General features: G+C 36.2%; 1 protein-coding gene across 1 annotated transcript in view; it reads right to left on the bottom strand.

The window, feature by feature from the left end:
• Positions 1-2583: 2583 nt before the first annotated feature.
• Tra2b (transformer 2 beta homolog) overlaps positions 2584-21174 on the bottom strand; it is a 19176-nt gene continuing 585 nt past the window's right edge. The window contains exons 2-9 of the mRNA XM_010624209.3: positions 10520-10653; positions 9409-9571; positions 7293-7481; positions 5444-5559; positions 5060-5143; positions 3686-3745; positions 3155-3228; positions 2584-2740 (exon numbers count right to left, since the gene is read on the bottom strand). Of these exons, the coding sequence (XP_010622511.1) occupies positions 2730-2740; positions 3155-3228; positions 3686-3745; positions 5060-5143; positions 5444-5559; positions 7293-7481; positions 9409-9571; positions 10520-10653 (831 nt within the window). The 3' untranslated portion in view covers positions 2584-2729. The remainder of the gene's footprint in view (positions 2741-3154; positions 3229-3685; positions 3746-5059; positions 5144-5443; positions 5560-7292; positions 7482-9408; positions 9572-10519; positions 10654-21174) is intronic.

The raw sequence follows: 21174 nt of genomic DNA, 5'->3' as shown, positions 1-21174 counted from the left end.
CTGTTTAACCTTAACATGCAATCTTCCTCATTGTAGTAATCCTATAATTTGCTCTCAGATGTCTGGGAGTAGACTTGCTATTTAAGATTAGGAATTAGAATGTATCCCTTGGTGTTTATGTACCAATGTTATCTGATATGTACTCCAATTTCAGTAAATGTTAAGTTCAGGTATGTATCCGGCCTGTGTAAACATCCTATTCTAGTTGTAGCTGGGCACTGCACATGCCCAACCCCACACTGCCACAAAATCCTGGAATTTCAATTGCTTAAAGTTTAAAAAAATCATCAGATGAAGGTTCTTACAAGATTGTAAGCTCTTACCTAACGGCTGGGTGGGGTGGTGGTGGTTATTGCAAAGGTATAGTGGTAACTACAAAAGAATGTAGACTGTATACACTGGTTAAAAACATTGGTTTTAAAAAAACAACACCGGATTTACAGGCTGGCCTGAGCTCAACTACAGCCAAATAAGCATAGATTAGAAAAGATGGGTATTACACCACAGATGTGAAAACTAAGTAAAATAAAGTTGGGTCTTGCCATGTTGCCCAGGAGGCTGGCCCTCCTGTTCAGATTCTGTTTCCTGAGCAGCTCTGATTGCCAGTCCATGCTACAATTTACCTACTGAATCTTAACCTTGAACTCTCGTAAGTGGCAGAAGCAAGACTGAAAATGAAACTCATCTGTAAATGCAAAGTCTAAATAGGACCTGGGTTATTAAAACTGATCTGATCGGCCTCAACACCTTCATGGAATGCATCAATTAGAAGTAGTTATTTCCCAGGCCAGAGATTTAGCTCAGTGGTTCTGGTGCCTGCCTCGCAAGTTCAAGGAGCCAATACTAAAAACCAAACCAAAACAAAACAAAATGTAATTATTTACCAGTGTGTTCTGGATCCTGGGCCAATCAGAAGGCTGGAGCATCATTTTCTGTCTGATTATCCCAGGACTCACTCTCAGGCAATAAAGGGGAAGTTTAGTGAAACCTACATCAGACGCGAACTGTTCTCATATCCAATACCTAGGTGTTGGGCTGGGAATTTAGCTCATTGGTTCTGCTGCCTGCTTCACAAGCGTAAGGTCCTGAGGGAAAAACATCTGAGTAGTTACCTCTTGACTGGTTTAAGAATGGATCTAGAAAAATCCATCAGGCACATGATTATAGTTACAACCTGCAGAATTAGAATGCTAAGTAAATTAAAATTACCAATAAATCCAGGCAGACATTTCTAAAAAACACACCACTCAGTTTTACAACTGAAGACCTGAAAATACTGCTTAACCAAACTAGAGGAAGAATGACACAACTAATAACATTGTGGGGGCTGGAAGTGCTGCTCAGTGATAAAGCGTGTGCAATAAAAATGAAGACCCTGGTTTTAAACCCTATCGGACATCCCCAAAACCACACAGAATTCTAAACCAAAATTCTTTGACATCTGGTTTTGAAAATAATCTACAAGTAAAGGAACTAATTCTAAAAACAAGCACTTCAGCTCTCTTCAGACAAATGTGGTAGCTAGGACTTAGCATAACTCCACCCCAACAAAGAGATGGTCATTCCATTTACCTACTTACCCAATCTCTATAAACTTTTGATGAGTATAAATTTTATATCTTTCTTTAAAAATAGTACAAAGCATACAAATCAACCCAAGAAATATGCTGTCAGGGACTAAGCTAATTATAACAAGGTTAGAAGAAAAGCAACACTTTTTTGTAAACGGAGTTGTACCAGCAATTTTTCTCTTCATTTTCTTTTATTTAACACAGTTCTCAAAACATTTGAGTGAAATTGGGCCTCCTTTGATAAGCAAAGGACCTGAAAATAATATTTAAAAAATGAACAGGCAGTCTTCGGTTCATCCATTGACACAGGTGTAATGTTCCCTTCTCTTATCCTGTACTGTGAAGCACCCAGGTTTTTTTAAATGGTCTAAAAGCTAGAAGAACAAGAGTACATTTGTGGTGGAATGTATTATCATTTGCTCATAACTAGTTGAAATACCATTATCCCCTTTTAACAGGTTTAAGAAACAGCCTTAAGGCATACACAATGTGTAACTCTTCTTATTCCCTGCTATACATAATATAGATTTACATAAAGGCTGACAAATCCACATTTATATAAGCATTAAGCATTTGCTGTATTGAAAAACTTAGTTCTAATACTAGCAGTACAGAGTTACAAAGCATATTTTTAACACTTAGTTGCAGGTATATTAAATACGGTGTTTCATAGACTGGAGGAAAACGGGTATTTTCACCTTTGAATTTACTGATAACAAATTTGAATAGTTCTAAGCATCAATGTTCGAATGGAAAATAACTAAAACGGTGTTTATTGTTGCTTTTTGCCATTTGGTAGCATTTTACACACAGGCTTTGATCTTCAGATTACCCTGGATTCAGTAGAAAAACCTTTTAAATGAAGTTTTTGTACAATAGAAACTTCTCAGCAGTCAAAATTTAGACTGTAAAAAAATACATGCAAAACATACTTTTCTGAAAACACTTAACTTTGAACAAAGCACCAAACTACACAAATGCAGAATGAAAAGCATTTCAACTTTCAACTCCACCAAAAGTAGTCATCATAAAAGGTGTAAAAGTCACCTAACTTCACTAGGCACTGTTCACTTTTTAAACAGACAATAAAAATATTGTCCACAAACAATATCCCAGCCAGCTCTATGGCAGGTTTCAGAAAGTCTTCATCTTCATGCTTTAGTAGCGACCTGTGAAGAGAAAAAGCGTATGTCAATGCTAAAAAATAAATGATTATCAAGTACGTGCTATTCTACCATTAGGAAGCTACAATGAGCTGAAGTTCTTCAATAAGACTTTCACACAAATATTAACACCAGGAATGACATAATAATCTTAAATAATAGAGATAGCTAAAGATTTTAACTCAATCTGAGGTTTTTGGTTTTTTTTTAGTACAGGGGATTGAACTCAAAACCTTGAGCCTGCGAGGCAAGTGCGGTGCCACTGTGCTAAATAACTGGCTCTGAGTAACGTTTTAAATCACCTGCATATTTAAAAAATTGTTCAAAATTTGCAAGCCACCTAAAAAAGCTGTAATAGTGATGATAGAAGTCTTAATATTACAATATATACTCAAAATCATATCAAGATTAAAAACTTACGAGGTGAGTAGGATCGAGATCTGGAGCGTGATCTGTATCCTCCACGACTATAGTAAGGAGAAGGTGACCTCCTTCTGTTTAAAACAAAAACAAACACAAAAAAAGGGAAAAAAGGAAAAATAAAGAAAGCAGTCAAGATGATAACTCTGTGCTAAATGACATAAAGACTATCAACCAACCCTTTTATCAGTTCCCAGAACAGAAGGCCCCAATAAACATTTTAAAGTTTTGCAGTAGGCATGGGGGAATTGGGAAGTGTTGAGAACAAAGCACATTATTAAGCCAAAGTACCCATTATCAGTGAATTTAAGTGTTCTCTCACCTATCTTAAATTTATAAAAGGATAGCCACATTAATTTCCATAAACACTGCAAATCCCTTCAGTGTCATAGTGTCAGCTGAGAGTATGTTCGAGTTTCAAGAAATGCAATTTTGTGTGAAACAACTTTCAATTACCAAAATATTACTAGGCAACATCTTTGTCAACTCTCTACCCATTTATTCCAGATTTTAAATCTTCTCCCATCATACCTGTAAATTTGATCCCTGTCTTGAGCAGCTCTCCATCCACCTCCTCCACCACCACCTCCTCTACAAAAAACAGAAAAGCAAAATTTAGTTTTGTTTAATCTCCCACAAAATACAGGAAAGACCCTATTTCTTTCAGGTAAATTGATAAAAGCCATTTCTATAGCCCATTAGGAAATGGCAAAGAAGGTTGGGAATTTAGCTCAGTGATACTGCTGCCTGTCTCACAAATATAAAAGTCCCGAGTTAGATCCCCATGGTTAAAAAAAGAAAAGAAAAAAAAAAAAAAAAAAGCCAGGCGTGGTAGCGTATGCCTATAATCCCAGCACTCGGGAGGCTGAGGCAGGAGGATTGCCGAGTTCAAGATCAGCCTCAACTACATAGTGAGACCGTCTCAAAAACCAAAAAAAAAGGCATAGAGCTCTCCCTGGTGGCTAAATGAAGCAGCACCAGAACACAAAACATTTCCAAATAAATGCGTACATGGATTAAGAATAAAGACCTTAACTCTGTTGGCCTTCATTATCAGTGGTGTTTTATACAATAATTCAAAGATAAGTGACACAAATCATCCATTTAAAAAAACTTTTAATTTCCCTAGCACACCCCACTAAATGTTCTAAGTTATAGATTTTTAAAAAACCTCTTACCACCTTTATAGTACGTGTCTTTTGAGAAATTCAGCTCAGTGTTGAAACTACCTCCGTGTCAATGTATTAGGTTACTAAATATTCCTATTTATATTTCAGAATAACTGCTACCAGGAATCTATTCCAAGTTAGCTGAGCATGGTGGTACATGCCTGTAATTCCAGCACTAGGGAGGCTGAGGCAGGACTGCCTTGAGTTCAAGGCTAACTGAACTACATAGTGAGAGACCTTGTCTCAAACAAACAAACCCAATGCAAAGCAACACCTCACCAAAAGCTGTAACAAGTTAAAAGATATAACCCTAAAATTTGGTTTCAACCTCAGCTAATTCCTATTATGAAAACTGGGAATGTAGCTCAACAGTACTTGCAAGGGCCTAAAGTTCAATCCCCAGAACCAGCCATGTCCATGTGTACAAGTACACACTATAATTTTATTTTTAAGGGGTTCCTTAGGCACATTAAGCAGGTACTCTACCATGATATGATATATCCCTCACAGAACAAGTTTATTTTACTTTTGGTACAAAGGATCAAACTCAGGATATCACAAATACCAGGCAGGCACTGTGCTACTTGCTGATCTATATCCCCAGCCCAAAAATCTTAACTCAGACAAGACTGAGCACGTTCAGACTGCTGTGCCATAGACCCAAGAAGCTTTTTTTAAAGGTCAAAGCTTGAATATAGTGCTAATTATAGTGACCCTTCTATGTGTGGTAACTCACCTGTACGATCTGCTGTAGTAGTCCCGATCATCATAGCCACGGTCATATCCTCTGTCATAGTAATCCCGACGGCGTGAACTGCCACTACAAATAACATCACTTTCTTTTAAAATTCAAAGGATATTTCCTATCTTCCTGGATAACAGGAAGAAGTACCCAAGGAACTGTTCCTTGGGTGACAGCTATAATAAAGGAGTTCTCTTTTCTACTCCAGTACAGTAAAGCATGTGTTTTCTACCATTTTAACAGAACATTTTTATTGCATATTTTGCTGAACAAGTTTAGCCAGTTCAACAGGGGAAAAAAAAATAGTAAAACAATTTCTTAGAGAAAGCAAACAAACTAAACTGGGTATTGTACCTTTAACATTGGAAATAAACTTACTATGTAGGTCTCCCCATGTAAATTCCTGGTGTTGGGGTATGTGGTCTTTTTGTTATAGAGAAATCAACTCTGATCCTACGCCCATCAAGTTCCATTCCATTGGCACGTTCTTTAGCCTTCAAAAGACACACAGTAAGTCGTTACATACAGCCCATCCTTGAGAAATTATGTCACTAATTATTGTGTACTGGCCAACTGGACATTTTGGGTATATTATTTTAAGATCTACCTACCACTTATAAACAAATCAGTTCTTTTTCTTTAATTGTCAACAGAACTTAAGTTTATCCTTGAGTCTGACAGTATTTCTAGGTTAAAAGCAATTCATAGCAACTTATAATCTGCAGCCAAATCTGGTCATCAGACTATTTCTGAATGACCCATAAATTAAGAATGCAGTAACTAACACCACTGAGAATTCTATAAGTAATACTGATTGAGCCCAGTTCCCCCTTCCTTTCCTTATGGCTACTACGTGGGCAACAATGGCAAATAAAGAGCCTGATGTATTTATTATTCAATCCTTAAATTGTTGGGCTGGGGATTTAGCTCAGTGGTTTGGTGGCCTGCCATGCAAGCTCAAGGACCCGAGTTCAATCCCCGGTACCAACCAAATAAACAAACACAATGCTATTGTCTGTTGAGTCCTGCTCTGGAAAACAAAAGCTGGGATGAAAACATCAGGAAGCTTTAATTACACAGCTTTTATCTAGAATATACACTGACTCAAAAATCACACACACATTTTTCCCCCCCTAGTAACAGGGATTGAACTCAGGTCCTTGCACTTTAAAGGCAGGTGGCAGAACCACTGAGCTAAATAAATCCCCAGCCCAAAAGTCATACATTTAAAAAAAGAATATACCGTTCCAAAGCCTGAGGTTTATTTACAATTTATTTTGAAGAATACTTTTAACTGTACAGAATTACGCTTCTAATTCCAATGTTTTTAACCTTTTAAAATGCTCAAAGCTAGTTAGTGCGTGTTTTTAGTTTCTGGCACTACAGATTCAAATAATTTGCTCTTTTTCAGAGAGCTCTGACTTACAGCAACGTGAATGAGGCACTCTAGAAGTCAGTCACCTTGAGCAAATCCTAATTATACCCAAAGGATATCTGAAAAGTCCTTTTCCAATCTTGCAAAATTCAAACTCATCAATTATAATTAGTTGCATCTAGCATTTTGTTCCTTTAGATCCAAGTTATTCCCTTTTATTACTTCCCTTGAAGATGACACCAGCAACCATTTTCATTTAAAGCCTAAAATGTAAATGCTGTGTTGTGTATCTGAATTTCTTAAATGGCACACATAAGTTTTCACTCCTCATACCTCAAATCCAAACTGAAATTCCAAGAGTTAAACCACTCATCGGCCAATGTATACTTTCCAAGAACCAGTTCAGTTTTTCTGAGTCGTAATATCATTTTTGATTATTTTCCATTATAGAAAATAACTTCATGTAATGATTAGATATCCTAAATCAAATTACTTTCATGTTTTATTCATGCCAAAACAAAAGCTGTATATTTTATTTCAAAATGGTGAAGAAATGAAATGGAGCACAGCTGGTTTTTGTCTATCAGCTAGTGAAAAAACTCAACTGCTTTAAGTCATACTTTTCTGTTATTCTGCATAGATTAAAAACTTTTCCACAATAAGATGCCCCCCACCACCACAGGGAGGCTACTCAAAACCAAAAACCCAGGTTCAAAGTATTGAATTTAGCTCAAACTAGTTACATATCCTATTTATACCATAAAAACTGAAATTGTCCTATCTAAACATTGGGTCATTAGTACTTGGACTTAAAACTGGTGCTTTAAAACTGTATAAATGAATTTTACTTACTTCCTTGGCATCATCCACATTTTCAAAATACACAAAGGCAAATCCTCTGGAGCGCCTAGACTGCTGGTCATATACAATAGACACATCAGCAATGGGGCCGTATTTAGAGAATACTTCTCTTAAATCTCTTTCTGTGGTGTACAAGCTCAACCCAAACACTCCAAGACAACAGTTTGGGTCAGGATTTGCCTAGAAGCAGAAAAATATTTCAAACATTCATTCACAATAAAAATACATTAATGATTACACCAAGAAATTACAAAACATATTGAGTATTGTAAACTTTAAGAATGAGCAGAAAAGACAACAAACAGACTAAATCCAACTTAGAACTAACTAATTCAAAGGTGAGAAATTAAGCCTCACATTGGTGAAAAAGCAAACTTTGCATCCCATTTAATCAATCTTAAAATTAACATCCACTGTAAGCATGAATAATGATAATCAGAACAGCACTGTTCCATCATCTAGAACAAATGTTTAATATTAAAGAAAAACGTTCCAAGTCCGCCAGCGGATGCCAGAAACCATGCTCAGTACACAATTGTACACAGTAGTCCCTCTGTATTCATAGGAGATTGGTTCTAGGACCCCCTGTAAATACTAAAACTTGCTTAAATCTTTTATGTGTAACATATATATATTTCTGTACACATCATTACTGCAAGGTAAAATGGCAGTGTGTAGCATGCACATGGCCCTAAGGTTCAATTCTCACTGCCATGAAGTTAACAGTCAAAGGAAACAATTACTACATTACTTACAATGCCTACTTCAATGTAATGCTACATAGTGAAAAAGATGGTATTTAAAATACACTGAATGATGAATGGGATTTCGTTAGCTGGGGATGGAAAAGAAATGCCATTATAGGATGACAGAAGAAAATGAGTTCTGTATCTGGGTTCTGTACCCAAGGAGTCAACTAACCTCAGATGGAAAATATTTGGGAGGAAGAAATCCCATCTGTACTGAACAGAGACTTCCTGCCATCATTTCCTGAACAATATAGTATGCACAACAATTTATGTAGCATTTTCATCACATTGGTTATTTTAAATAATCATACTAATGACAAAAATTTACAAATTAAGCACAGTAAGATTAACAATAGAATTTACACAAATGTGGCCAATAGCTACTAAGTGACCTACAGGGTAAAGGTAGCAACATGGTGTGGATTAGCTAATCAAAAGGGATGATTAATGTCTTTCCCAGCATGGCCCATGATTTCATCATGCTACTAGGAACTAAGATTCATAATTTGTACTGAGGAATTTTCTACCTAATGATTTTGAATGGCAAGTGTTTGAAATTACTGTTAAAACAGGGCCACTGTAGAAAACAAGTGTTCATATATGCACACAAATAACCCAATAGGATGTATATACCAAGACTTTTAACAAGTATTAAGTAGTTTGCAATGATGCAATTGAAACTCCACATCATTAGCATTCCAGTTTCCATAATGAATTTACCTAGTTTCCATATGTTATACACTTAATTTAGTAGAGAAAATTGCACATACTTTAAATTCTCCCCATAAAATCTATAATGAAATCCCAATATAAACACGTAACAGTACTACACCATCTTGTTGAGCACTCTCATGAAATAAGTCTTAATATCTGAAATACATTATCTTAAAGTTAAATGGGAAAATTAGCAGAGCATCTCATGTTTATGAAAAATTCAGAAGGTATAGAGATAAAACATACTAATGCACTAAAATTGAAATAGCAATGCACAATAGGGTTTTAAAATTTGATGGCTCAAATTGACCAGTGTTATCAATATGTCAAGGGATAGCCTAAAATGTACAGTTACATGGGAAATTAACTTTTACACAAACTACCACAAAACACCAAAGAATTGGGTGCAGCACCACATACCTGTAATCTTGTATTCCCAGGGGTCTGGGAGACTCAGGCAAGAATATTGCCCAAATTTGAGCCCAGCCCAGGTAATTTGACAAGATTGTCTCAAAACAGTATTTTTAAAAAGGCAGGCATACAGCTCAGTGCAATGAACCCATGTTCAATTCCCAGAAGCAAGGGGAGCAGAGGGTTTTAAATAAATTATATAGGGTCAACTCATTAATCCTCCGCCATCTTACCCGATTCCCAACATGACGCCTTCGAGTAGACATGGGGGAATGGCTGTGGCTGTGGCGTCTGCGATAATCTCGACTGTAAGACCTGCTACGAGAACGTCTATGAGAACGAGATCGAGATCTTGACCTTGTATAATGCCTTCGAGAGCTTCTTCTGGATCTAGACCTGTAAGACAAAGGCTTCACTAATAAGACCAACTGAAATACATATGAATTTCCAATTCTTACTACTCAAAGAGTTTCATTCCAAAACAAAGGACAAAAACCAGGCATATGTTAACATGGTTACCAATTAAGTGGGATCATTAATTTTTATCTATATATAATCATTTTCAGTTTAAAAAACCACAATCTCTCCAATGTTACTTCAAATTAACATGAAGATCTTTAAAAAGCCAAATCATGCGACATAATTATGCTATTAGCTTTGCTAATATCCATTTTTCACTTTCAGAGTATCACCCTCTGTTTTTGTTTCTCCCACGATGACCACCATTCATTTAATAAAATTAAATCACAAGTAGTCTGTCCCAGTTTATTTTTTAAAATCAATGCATGGTTCTAGAGTATAACAGTGACATAGAAAGAGGTCATCATCTAACAAAAGAGGTGCTATTAATTATGCTAGACAACAGGCATAAACTGGGGACTGTCCCACGCAAACCAGTATGTAGAGCCTTTTCTTTGCTATTAAAGTGTACACTGCAATATTAATACACACATGTATATAACACAACAGACTACACCTACTTATCAAGAATTAGTTACTGAAAGTCAGTGTTCTATAGTATATCTGTCAAACTGATAAGCAATTTACTTATCCTCAGTGAATCCTCACATTTTTTGAAAAAATGGTACTATTACTAACTCTCCTTTTATAGCTAAGAAGCAAAAGTTGGAAAGCTTAACTAATGTGCCCAAGAGAGAAAAATAAGATTTGAACTCTTGACTCCAAAAGCTGAGGCTTAATAACTTACATCATCTTTCCTAGAACTTTGTTCATTTCTAGTACTATATTAAATAAGCCAACAAATGTCTAACCCTCTCTACTTTCCTTGTGTCCAATTTCAGAGCTATCAAAAACAGAAGAAAATCTCAAGGCAGTCTTTCTTACCTAGATTCAGATCTGGACCTGGACTTTGATCTGGAACGCCTGGAATCTTCCTTGGAGCGAGACCTTGCAGGGGTATGCCTTGCAGATTTCCCCGATCCGTGAGCACTTCCACTTCTGGAAGCAGAACGGGATTCCTACACGTAGATGTTAAAAGTTTAATTTGTATACTTTCTGGGCAATTTAAAAAACAAATAGGCTGTTGTGTGAGATAAATGGTGAGGGAAAGCAATCTTCTTCCAAAGATAAGAAAATACAGGTAAGGGCAGGAATTAGTATACCTGGAGCAATAGTTTCAGTGCTCCAAATGACATAAGTAACTTAGCTTGTTCTTTCTTCCACCTTTCTGGAGCAGGGATAAGAGTTAGCTGACCCCACTCCCTTAAGAATGGGGTGCCAAGTCAAGTGGTTAAGGGAACTGTCCAAGGACTGTCTTGGGAATGTCAGTCACTCCATAAAGACAATGGTGAGAAACAATCTTATTAACTATGAGACCTATACTTTATAACTATTTCAGTCAAGCTGCAATTAATAAACCCTACAAAATATATAAAAATTTTAAAAATGCTTTTGATTTTTTTTAAAGATCTCAACTTTCAAGCACAATGATCTGTTTCAAGTCCTAAAAGCAGAAAACCTAATGGAATTCAAGGACCAACTAGACACTACCCTGTAAAATCCTTGCCATCTAATCATGGTGAGAGTGCTTTGAGAAACTCGAAGCAATCAGATGGAGCTAAAGCAGAAAGACAATAAACTGTGTAGAGGTTAAGAGTAGAGATAGAGCCAGGGCTTTAGCTCAGTGGTTCTGTTACCTGCCTTGCAAGTACAAGGTCCTGAGTTTGATCCCCAGTACCAAAAAAAGAGAGAATACTGAGAATGCCAGAGAGCCACAGCAGCTTCCTCAGCTACATGGAGATGAGCCAGGGCAATCTTTAAAGGAGAATAAGTAAAGTAGAAATGCTACATAAATGACATATTGAAAACTGGGACAGATTAAATCAGGAGCTGGGGTAAAGAATGAAAACTAGATAAACATGGTAAACTCACAGCTTTCCAAATGAGAACTGCACTTAGCAGTCACATTAAGTGGCACCAAGAAGAAAAAGTCTTTAAAGAGACCACCAGCAAAGGAATGGCTAAATAAGGTCATTAGTTCAGTGAGTTGAAAGCGTTTAGTCAATTAGCAGAAAATGATCACAAATACGGTATAGTTAAGTAATGGAATCCGGAAAAATCTCAGCAAGGGTATTTAAAAAGTACTGAAGAATGGAGGACAGTACTCACTCCAATCTGACAGCTAAGAAGTTTTCACCAAGACTAAAACATAGGTGACAGTATCATATTGTTCACTGTATGAGGAATCAAAGCTTAAATTTTCAAATCAAAGTTATCATTAGAGATCTCCTCTACTAACTCTTCTGAATACTCTGCCCATTCTTGAAAAGACTAAAGGCACAGGGTTGTTTTAAATTATGGCCTAAAACATTTTAGGGTATACTTGTTTACAGGATGCTCAGAACAAATATTTATATGTAAGCAGAAGAGATGTGCTGAAATTTGAAAGTTTAAAACAGGAAAAAAAAAAAAAAAAAGCCACAGACAAGAAAAGTTCAAAATACTTTCAAATCATAAAACACATGAAGTGACAAGAGAAAGACCTTCTCTCCCCAATAAGTGAACTGAAGAGAGACGGAAAAGATACCCTTTTCAAAGGCCTTTAATGCCAAGAAATGGTTAAAAGACATATTACTCTCCTGGGGGCTCCAATTAACAAGTCCCTGGATTTCTCTTTCAAGTGCTTTGAGCCCAAGGCATTTAGTGACAAAAATGCATCGCTCTCCTTGAACTAAGGCCTCATATATTAAAATAGCAATATAGGAAAGACAGAAACAAGGAACTCAAAAGCCAGCTAAATACCTTTATGTATTACAATGCTGGAAAGCTTACTTCACAGAACAATTCTAAGCTTTAATGAAAAACAATTTGCTCCAGAAAGAGAATAGAATAAGTTTCTCATAGAAGTGGGGGAAAAAAAAAAAAAATCAATAAATTTGGTTAACAGAAATTTAGCACAGAATTCAACAATAAAAGATGAGCAGGTGCAAAGATCCCCTTTTAAGATCCCTACTTTTTATTTAACAGAAAACCTTGTTGCAAGCTGAGATGTTTCAAGAGTCTGAGGAGTCTTAGAGGAGAAAGATACAGTATGCCTGGCCTACAAGAAACCATAAGGAGGTTTGTTCAAGAAATTCTAGCAGATCAAGGGTCAAATATAATACCTGTAAAATCGTAAGTTCACTTAGCCCCTAACTCTAACATGGTATGCAGATATATTTTGAGCAATCATTTCTTAGACCACAAATCAGGGAAACACCAGAATGCAAAATTTCCCTGTTTGTATTGCTACCTAGCTAACAACCAAAAACACCTCCGATCTTCATCCCTATCAGGGTAATTCCTTTTTTGGGGAAGACTTTCTTAAAGAAGCCCAATACTGCTGCAGTTATGGTGGCCACTTAGCTGGTTGGGAAAATATGCCAAGAATTTAGTTTGTAAACAAGACCTAAAATGATTAGCCAAATACAAGCATAACACTTTTCACTTTTTTTTTTTTTTTTGGTACCGGGGATTGAACTTGGATCCTTATGCTTGCAAGGCAGGCAGTGGAACCACTGAGCTAAATCACTGGCCCCAAGCATAACACTTTAAAAAACTGTAATACATGGGGGCAAACTAGAAAACTAATTGGGAGGGGGAAAAACTAGTTGGAAAAGTCTACGCATAAGGGTACTTCAAATTCTACTCTCAGGGCTAACAAGTTTTAGGTGCTAACAGAATCCTACCAAGAGAACATCCCTGGACACTAACGCCTCAAAAGAAAGGAATCACGATGATCTTAAAGTTAGCACACATAAAAGCCAAAAAGTAGCTAAAAATAATCAAGGAATCAAATCTTACAGACTGGATCTTAGGCATACATTAATACAATCTATGAGAAACACATTAGGATTAAAAACAAAACAAAAAAACCAAACAGCCTTCCAACAAGCTATCTTAATCAGCATCTCCCAACCTTGTAAACACCAATAATCTCAGAACTTACTTGAGTAAAAGTAGAAATAACCACCAACTCCTGTATTTTACAAACTAGATGCAGTACAGTAAATTGAGAACAGCAGTATGCTAGATTTTGAGAGGTATGCACTAAACCTCTACAAGCCTTTTAAAATATAGAACCTATGTTGTTAGTAACCCTAAGTTGGACATTCACCATTTTTTAAAAGCAAAGTACGCATGTATGATGCTAGTTAAAACTCACTGACTCAATTTCAAAAGTCATATGTGATTACTGTCAGATTTTTTTCACCTTGGCAAAAGCACCTTCCCGGCTCTGCTGCCCCCAGCATTTTACCAAGCCCTTCTAATGAATCCAGTCTTCCTTCTACTGCTGGTCTCAGGATTAAATCCCCTCACCTACCAGGCACTCTTAAGACCCAAAGATGATCTGGCCAAGGAAGAAAACAAAAACGCAAGAAATGGCCCACTACAATCAACATTTTCAGCTGAAGTCTACAGCTTGGGCCATATAATCAGACTAATATTTTTGGACCTCAAGAATCCAAATAGTGTATCTATTAACATCACCTTTACCTCAGATATGTGCTTGCCTTTTAGGTAACTCAATACAAAACTTACATTATTCATGTCATTACTGGTTTATTCGTGGCAAGGATTTACAAAACAAATTGGTGCAAAAACTGTCGTAGGTATAATTTTCTATTTCCAAGACCAAAAAGCACAAGTTTCACACTGTGACCATAGGCCATAAATATAAAAAATGGATCCTTCAAGTTGGGCTAGGGATTTAGCTCAGAGGTGCTGTGCCTTCCTGGCAAGCACAATGTCCTGAGTTCAATTCCAGGTAGAGGGGTGAGTGTCATTTTGTTCATGGGGTTTAAGAATTGAGGTGTCACTTTAGGAAGAAGCGTGTAAGGTAATAATACCCATAGCATTCTCAATTGGAGCAGAAGGTAATTTTTGGGTGCCTGCTACTGGGTATTGTTGTGTGTGTCCCATCTTAATTGTGTGTAATACTACACCCATCAGCTATTCTATTTAGCTAAAATGAAACAGGAAAATGCAAATTTTGGGGACTGATTTTCTCAGCAAGCGGTAGGACTGATAAACCAGAGTAAAGCTGTTTTATAATCTCTCATTTTCATTGTAATTACTAAACACTGATAAAAGCAACTACCACTGCACCTTGAATTAGCTATCCTGTTCACTTGTATGAGCCCTCTTCTAAAGGAAACATTTCAGCAAAAAAAAAAAAAAAACAGCCATTCAGTTGAACAAGTATTAAACAGTAATTGTTTGGCACGTAGACATCTGAACATTAGAGGGCCTACACATCGATGGTCACAGCTTTCTACTACTACTGTCTAGAAAAAAGCCCAATGCTTTTAATTTCAAAAGTAACTACCCTAACTCAGTGCTTTGCTTGGATTTTGGGGGTTTGGGTCCATAATCATTCTGGTGACAATTTTCTAAAAAATTCTAACTACACATTGTTCAGCACAAAAGGAAAAATGGCCAGTGCATTTTAAGAGTCCAAGGGGAGTGGCACAAACCATCAGTTTCAATTTTGGAGGTACTCACTCATGCCCCAAAATTACCAAAGATACATGAGAGATCTAGGGGGACAACAGGAGGCCAACTATTACCCATGGTGGAGAGAGTTCACTATACTTGTTATTTGACTACAAAGGGTTATTTTTAAAGATTTGCATTTCAATCATTGGACTAAGCAGTTAAAATTAGAATTACCTAATTTAAACGTTTCCCTCGGAAGGCACTTCTTTACCCTGTATATATTTTCTTCTATTAAACAAATAATGCATGCATGTTTAGCAAAATATACAGGGACACATAAACAGACTAGTAATTACTTAGCGTAGTGCTTTCTGATTCCAGATTACTTCTTATCTTAACTTCATTTTTATTTCTTTTCTTCATTCTTCCGTTTCAAATTCTGACTTCTTTCATCTTCCCCACTTCACACAAATTGCTCAATATTCTATAAGTGGGACTTCTGGTCTGAAAATTAGCATGCATTCTTTCTTTTATTTTTTCAAATTTCAGCTTCACTTATTCCTGAGCTTCAAATACTCATTTATAAAACTTGTCATATGACGACTTCCGCATTTTCCTTCTTCAACATTAACCTTAATAGAAAAAGAACAGGATGAAGAATATTTTAAAACTCCAGGATAAAATCCAGTGCTGAAACTAGAAAAAAAAAAATCCCTTTTGTCGTTTTGGATTAAAAAAAACCTAGAATACGCAGCTCAAAAAAACCCGAAACTACATAGTTTCCTGTTGGTTCTAAGAATATGGTAATCAATTTCATTTATCTACTCTAAATAATTTATCATGCTTAAATTGAAAGTGAAGTGCCCACTGAACATTTACTGTTCATTTAACATTTTAAGAACTGTATTTACATTTCACACTTCTTATTCAATAGAAAATGTTAAGTGTCAAAAGCACATCTCTAGTCAAAAAGTGACACATTAATACAAAAGTGCAAGAAAGGAAAGCCCAGACAAATTCATCTGTACAATGATGACAAAGGCTCAGGGTCAAAGAGGTCTACAATATTGTGACTTGGCAAAGTAGGATAACAGAACGTTATTTAATGTTGTCACATTTTTATACTGTATATTTAAAAGAGCACTGTTAAGACAATGTCAGGGAACCCAACAATTTGGAACTGTAGACTTCAACCCACCCCCAGGAAACCTACTCTAATGAAAATTTATAATATAAATGGTCCAGTTACTAAATTTAGAAGTAAAACAAGTTAACTATTATATGGCAGTAGCTGTGACGGAAAGCAGAGCAAATGACTCCAACCAACAGTGGTATTTTCAAAATAATTTTGTTGTAAAGACTCTCCCTCAATGAACAAAATATACCAGTCTTCTGGATAATTCAAAAGAGAAATCGGACTGGGGTTAGCACAGTGGCACTGTGCCTGCCTTGCAAGCACAAGGTCCTGAGTTCAATTCCTGGTACCAAAAAAAAAAAAAAAAAAAAAAAAGGAGAGAAATCATACTTTTAAAGGTGGCAATATCAGGAGAAAGTTATTGCTCACCTCCTCACATAATTAATAAAAGAATTCAGAACAGTAAATTTTAATTTGTTGGATGTATACATACTAGTAGTGCCTGGGTAGAACATTCTAATTTTTCTCTTATCCTGCTTGAATCTCATTTGAAAATGATCTTTCATTTTACCATGGATCATTTCCTCCTGGGGAAAAAAAGTAGTCTTTATAGATACCTAAGCATAACGACAACCATGACTATCCTGGCAAGTGTTGTAATGCCTAACAAAATACAAGAACAATTTCTAGTCTAGTTGTAAAGTCAATTATTGTTTAATCTGAGAAAAAATTAAGTAGGTTTTTATTTAAGGGAGTCACAGTTTGGTTTTAATATACATCACTAAAATGTAAATGTTTGTTGGCAGCACTAATGTAATCGTGGAATCAGAATGCCCAAGCAGGTTTCCTTAGGCCACCTAAAAGTTTATGTAAATAAAGAGCCTAGAAGCAGAAGATACTGGAATAGAGGCCAAAATTCTTGACATCACTGTTCCAACCTGGACACTTTCCTGCTATTATTTCATTATTCCTTTCCAACTTCTTCCTTCTGTTATGTTCTAAGAACAAAACCAGGCTTATTTCAACTCAGTTTCTAAAGTTCAAGTGGCCACTTATGTTTTATTTTTAATATACACTACAGAGTGATCCCCCCCATGTCAAGTTTTTACGTTCCATGTACTGGAATATTTATTTCTTCTACTAAAATGTCATATTTCTAAAAAAAAAAAAAAAAAAAAAAGAGAGAGAGAGACCCTATTTAGAAATAATCTTATCCCATTATCAGCATGATTTTTGTTTAGTTTCTAGGGACTATCACTGTAGTCCATTTAACATTAAACATGTATGTAATTTTTGGACAATTGTTAATATCTTAATAAATGGGAGGGGGCAAAGAAAGACTCAATCTTGCTATAGGAAGGTCAATGCTTTTACCAGAAGAGGGGGGAAAAAATTTCCTCAAAAGGCTAAACAGCCTCTGAAAAATCCATCTTTCATGCCTAAAACATTTGTAAGCTGTTTTTAGGAAATCTCTTGCAAAACAGCAGATCCTTAAATTTACAAGCACAAAACACCCAATACTGTTCAATTAAAAACAAGTATGCTTTTTGATGTTTTGAAGACTGTATTTTCACCTAATAAAAAACTTTAAAGCAACAAGGGCCTCATTGAAGTTGCCATCATCTACATTGATAAAACTAACCTGAAAACAACCTCCAAAACCCAATTCAAAGCAAAGATTTTGGGAATTTGAAGACTAATTTGCTACAGCGAAGAAATTTTTGACTTGCAGCTTAAAATACAAAGTGATGACAAAACCTAAAAAGACTTTTAAGAGTTCTTAACATCAATCACCATACCTTGTTAGATAATAGTATTTTATGTATAAACTCAGATCAACCTAACAAAACATGCTAAGGCTCAAGAGACATATAAAACTGCTGCTCTTTGTTTAGGGCAAAACAGGAACTTAACTGTCAAAGTACACACAGTAGTAACATTCTTCTTGGGCCTGGATTGGGGTCTTATGTGTTAAGGGGTGCTGCATAAACAAGGTAAAATCCTTCGACCCATCTATTGCCATCTGAATTCCTCTTCAAACAAAGTCAGCAATACTCACCTTGTAATTTCAGTTTGAAAAGTCACCTTCTAGCGCCAAACTATATCCACAATATTAAAGCATTGCTACTTAAACCAAAGAAAAGTATTTCAACCTGGTTTCAAGACTCATACCTAGCCAGTGATACAAAACAAAGCTAAACTAATTCTAACTTCTAATTAATCCTTCTAAAAAGGAATTTGGTAAGATGGCTACAATTCTTCAGAAAGAGGTGCTTCAGTTTTGAACATGAGTTGAGTTACCACCTAACTACAGAAACAGAGCCCAAGAATAAGGAGAGACAAACGGCAGAATTGTAAAGGCAATTTGCTAGGATTGTATCCAGAAGCTATCTTTTCAAAGAATAAAAAGGGCCTATGTTGCAAAAACACATTAACGATACAAAAAATATTCTTTCAGAGCCAACTGCTACTGTAATAATCTTGAAGTTATGTTAAATTTAAAACATCTAGTCCATACACTATAGTGTTTTCTTTGTTTCTGGATTCTTGAGGTAGGTTCATTTGTACAAAATAATTATGTCTGTGACAATTTGGGTTTGTTTATTGTTTTTTTGAGACTGCCCTGGAACTCACTATGTAACCCAGGCTGGTCTCAAACTCACAGCGATCCTCCTGCCTCAGTCTCCCGAGTGCTGGGATTACAGGCGTGAGCCACCATGCCCGGCTAATTTGGGGTTTTTTAAGAGTTACTATCCCAATATAACACCTCTAAAGTTACTAACAAAACTCTCATATTTTTATGATTAAAAATTGTGACATATGATTTAATTGCTAAGAGTACCTCTTTAATTTAAAAAAAGGTGCTAGACAACTCCTTTTACATGTGAACCATTTTTGGAAAAAATACTGAGAATTTGGACATAAAATGACACTATTTTGTGTATGGTTTGATCAATTACGGAAGCCAACTAACTTCACTAGTAAAAATACTAAATCCCACATACTAAAGATGAACACAATCACAGATGAGGAATCATAGTTCTAAGTGTCAATATATTTACCCAACACTCAAATTGAAGATAAATACATCCAATCTCAGAAGAAACCACTGTACGTTAAAGGGGAGGAAACTCTTACGAGTTACTAGACTGACAAATGAAGTCAGACTGAAGAGATTTGTCTTCACAGTAACAGTTTTGAATGCTTAGGAACCTAGAGATCAATGAAATCCCTTTTCCAGGCTCCAGAGATGCTATTTATAGGAGTATATCCAAAAGTTCTCTATCTTTAACATGTTTTTTAGTCCCCTTGGAACACAATCACTTTCAAAAGGAATTAGCTGGACGTTGGCAATTGTAATTCCAGCACTCTGGAAGTGGATGTAGACTACCTGAACTATATAATGAGACTGTCTTTTAAAAAAATTTACAAAAGGGAAGGTTAGCCAGTCAGCCTGGACAGCACTATTTTTGGCCTTAAGTGTACAGCGCTGGGGCTTAAATTATCTTGTATTATTTTTTGAAACTGCGCCACTTAACTTCACGGTTTTGCTAAGAACTGTCTGTTTCAGTTCTTTCCTACCGTTTAAAAGTTACATCTGGAAAACAAACACTTCCATCCAACAACGTGTCTAATCCTTAACTTCAAAGTTTGGAAATCTCTTCCAGAAAGTCCGAGTACTTATACTAAAAAATACTATTTTTTAACATTTTTCTCTCCCTTTTCAATTTAGCAAATTCCCATTCAGGATCGTGAACAGTTATCTTTTAATAATATAAATAGGCCAGGGCGGGGGATTGAGCTCAGTGGTGCCGCCACTTGCCTCAAAAGCAAAAGGTCCCGAGTTCGATCCCCAGAATATAGGCCCAATTTTGAAAATTTCAAATTGTTTAGTGACAATCTCTCTCCAACTGTCTCAAAATGGGATCTTACTTTTTTCTTTCCTCGGATACTTAATCGTCCTTACTTTTATTTAAAAAAAAAAAAAAAAATCTTAGTTGGTTCGGTAGAAGGGGCTTGCTTTTTTTTTTTTTAAAAAAAAAAAAAAAAATCTTAGTTGGTTCGGTAGAAGGGGCTTGCTTTTTTTTTTTTTAAAAAAAAAAAAAAAAATCTTAGTTGGTTCGGTAGAAGGGGCTTGCTTTTTTTTTTTTTAAAAAAAAAAAAAGCAAGCCCCTTCTACCGAACCAACTAAGATTTTTTTTTCTTTTTTTTTACAAGTTTGCAAGACCTTTGAATAGAATTACCTGACAACTAGGGGAAATTTGACAGGCAAAAAAAGTATTAAAAACACCCACCCCTGAACCAATCAACCGAAAGATTTCACCCAACTTATTCCTGAAAGCCTTAAAAATAATTTCTACTCCCTTTATTCTCTAACAAGTTTTCCTTGCCCTCCAAATATTTTAGCAAACCCTGTATTTTGTTATCTTCAATGTTACCCGTATCAAATACTCCTAAGTGTAGCTTAGCTACTCTATTTGTTAGCTTAGGAACTGTCTTCTGCATCCTAACCAACGCCAAAGATTCCACCTTTACGTGGAAACTTAAGGCGTAGTGTCACGCGCGACTCAGGGTTAGAAGGCCTTCAAACAAAGGAAGCAACGGCGCCAATTTCTTCTTCACGACTCCAAGGAAAGCCATCTTCATAAAACAATCAACTTTGCGATCTACTCTGATACTAACGATGACTTCTGGCCGGAAAGCCTTTTCGACATTAAAACCTCCCACTTAGGACCAACACAAAGCCCGCACGCAATCACCTCCAACTAACGGAACCAGAAGGTACCGCGTTTTCTAAAAAGACCCTGCGAAAACCTAGATCTTGTCCGTTTTTGGACTAAAAAAGATAGTCCTTCACAGTCAGATCCAGGCACTGGGGGAAAGCCCCCTCCCCGCGCAGCCCGGGAGGCGAGACCGCCGCAGTCGG

Source organism: Fukomys damarensis, unplaced genomic scaffold (assembly GCF_012274545.1).
Source record: "Fukomys damarensis isolate Sample0158 unplaced genomic scaffold, DMR_v1.0_HiC HiC_scaffold_12, whole genome shotgun sequence".
Lineage (NCBI taxonomy): Eukaryota > Metazoa > Chordata > Mammalia > Rodentia > Bathyergidae > Fukomys > Fukomys damarensis.
Note: the sequence above shows the minus strand (reverse complement) of the source record. Positions and strands in the feature narration are given on the sequence as shown.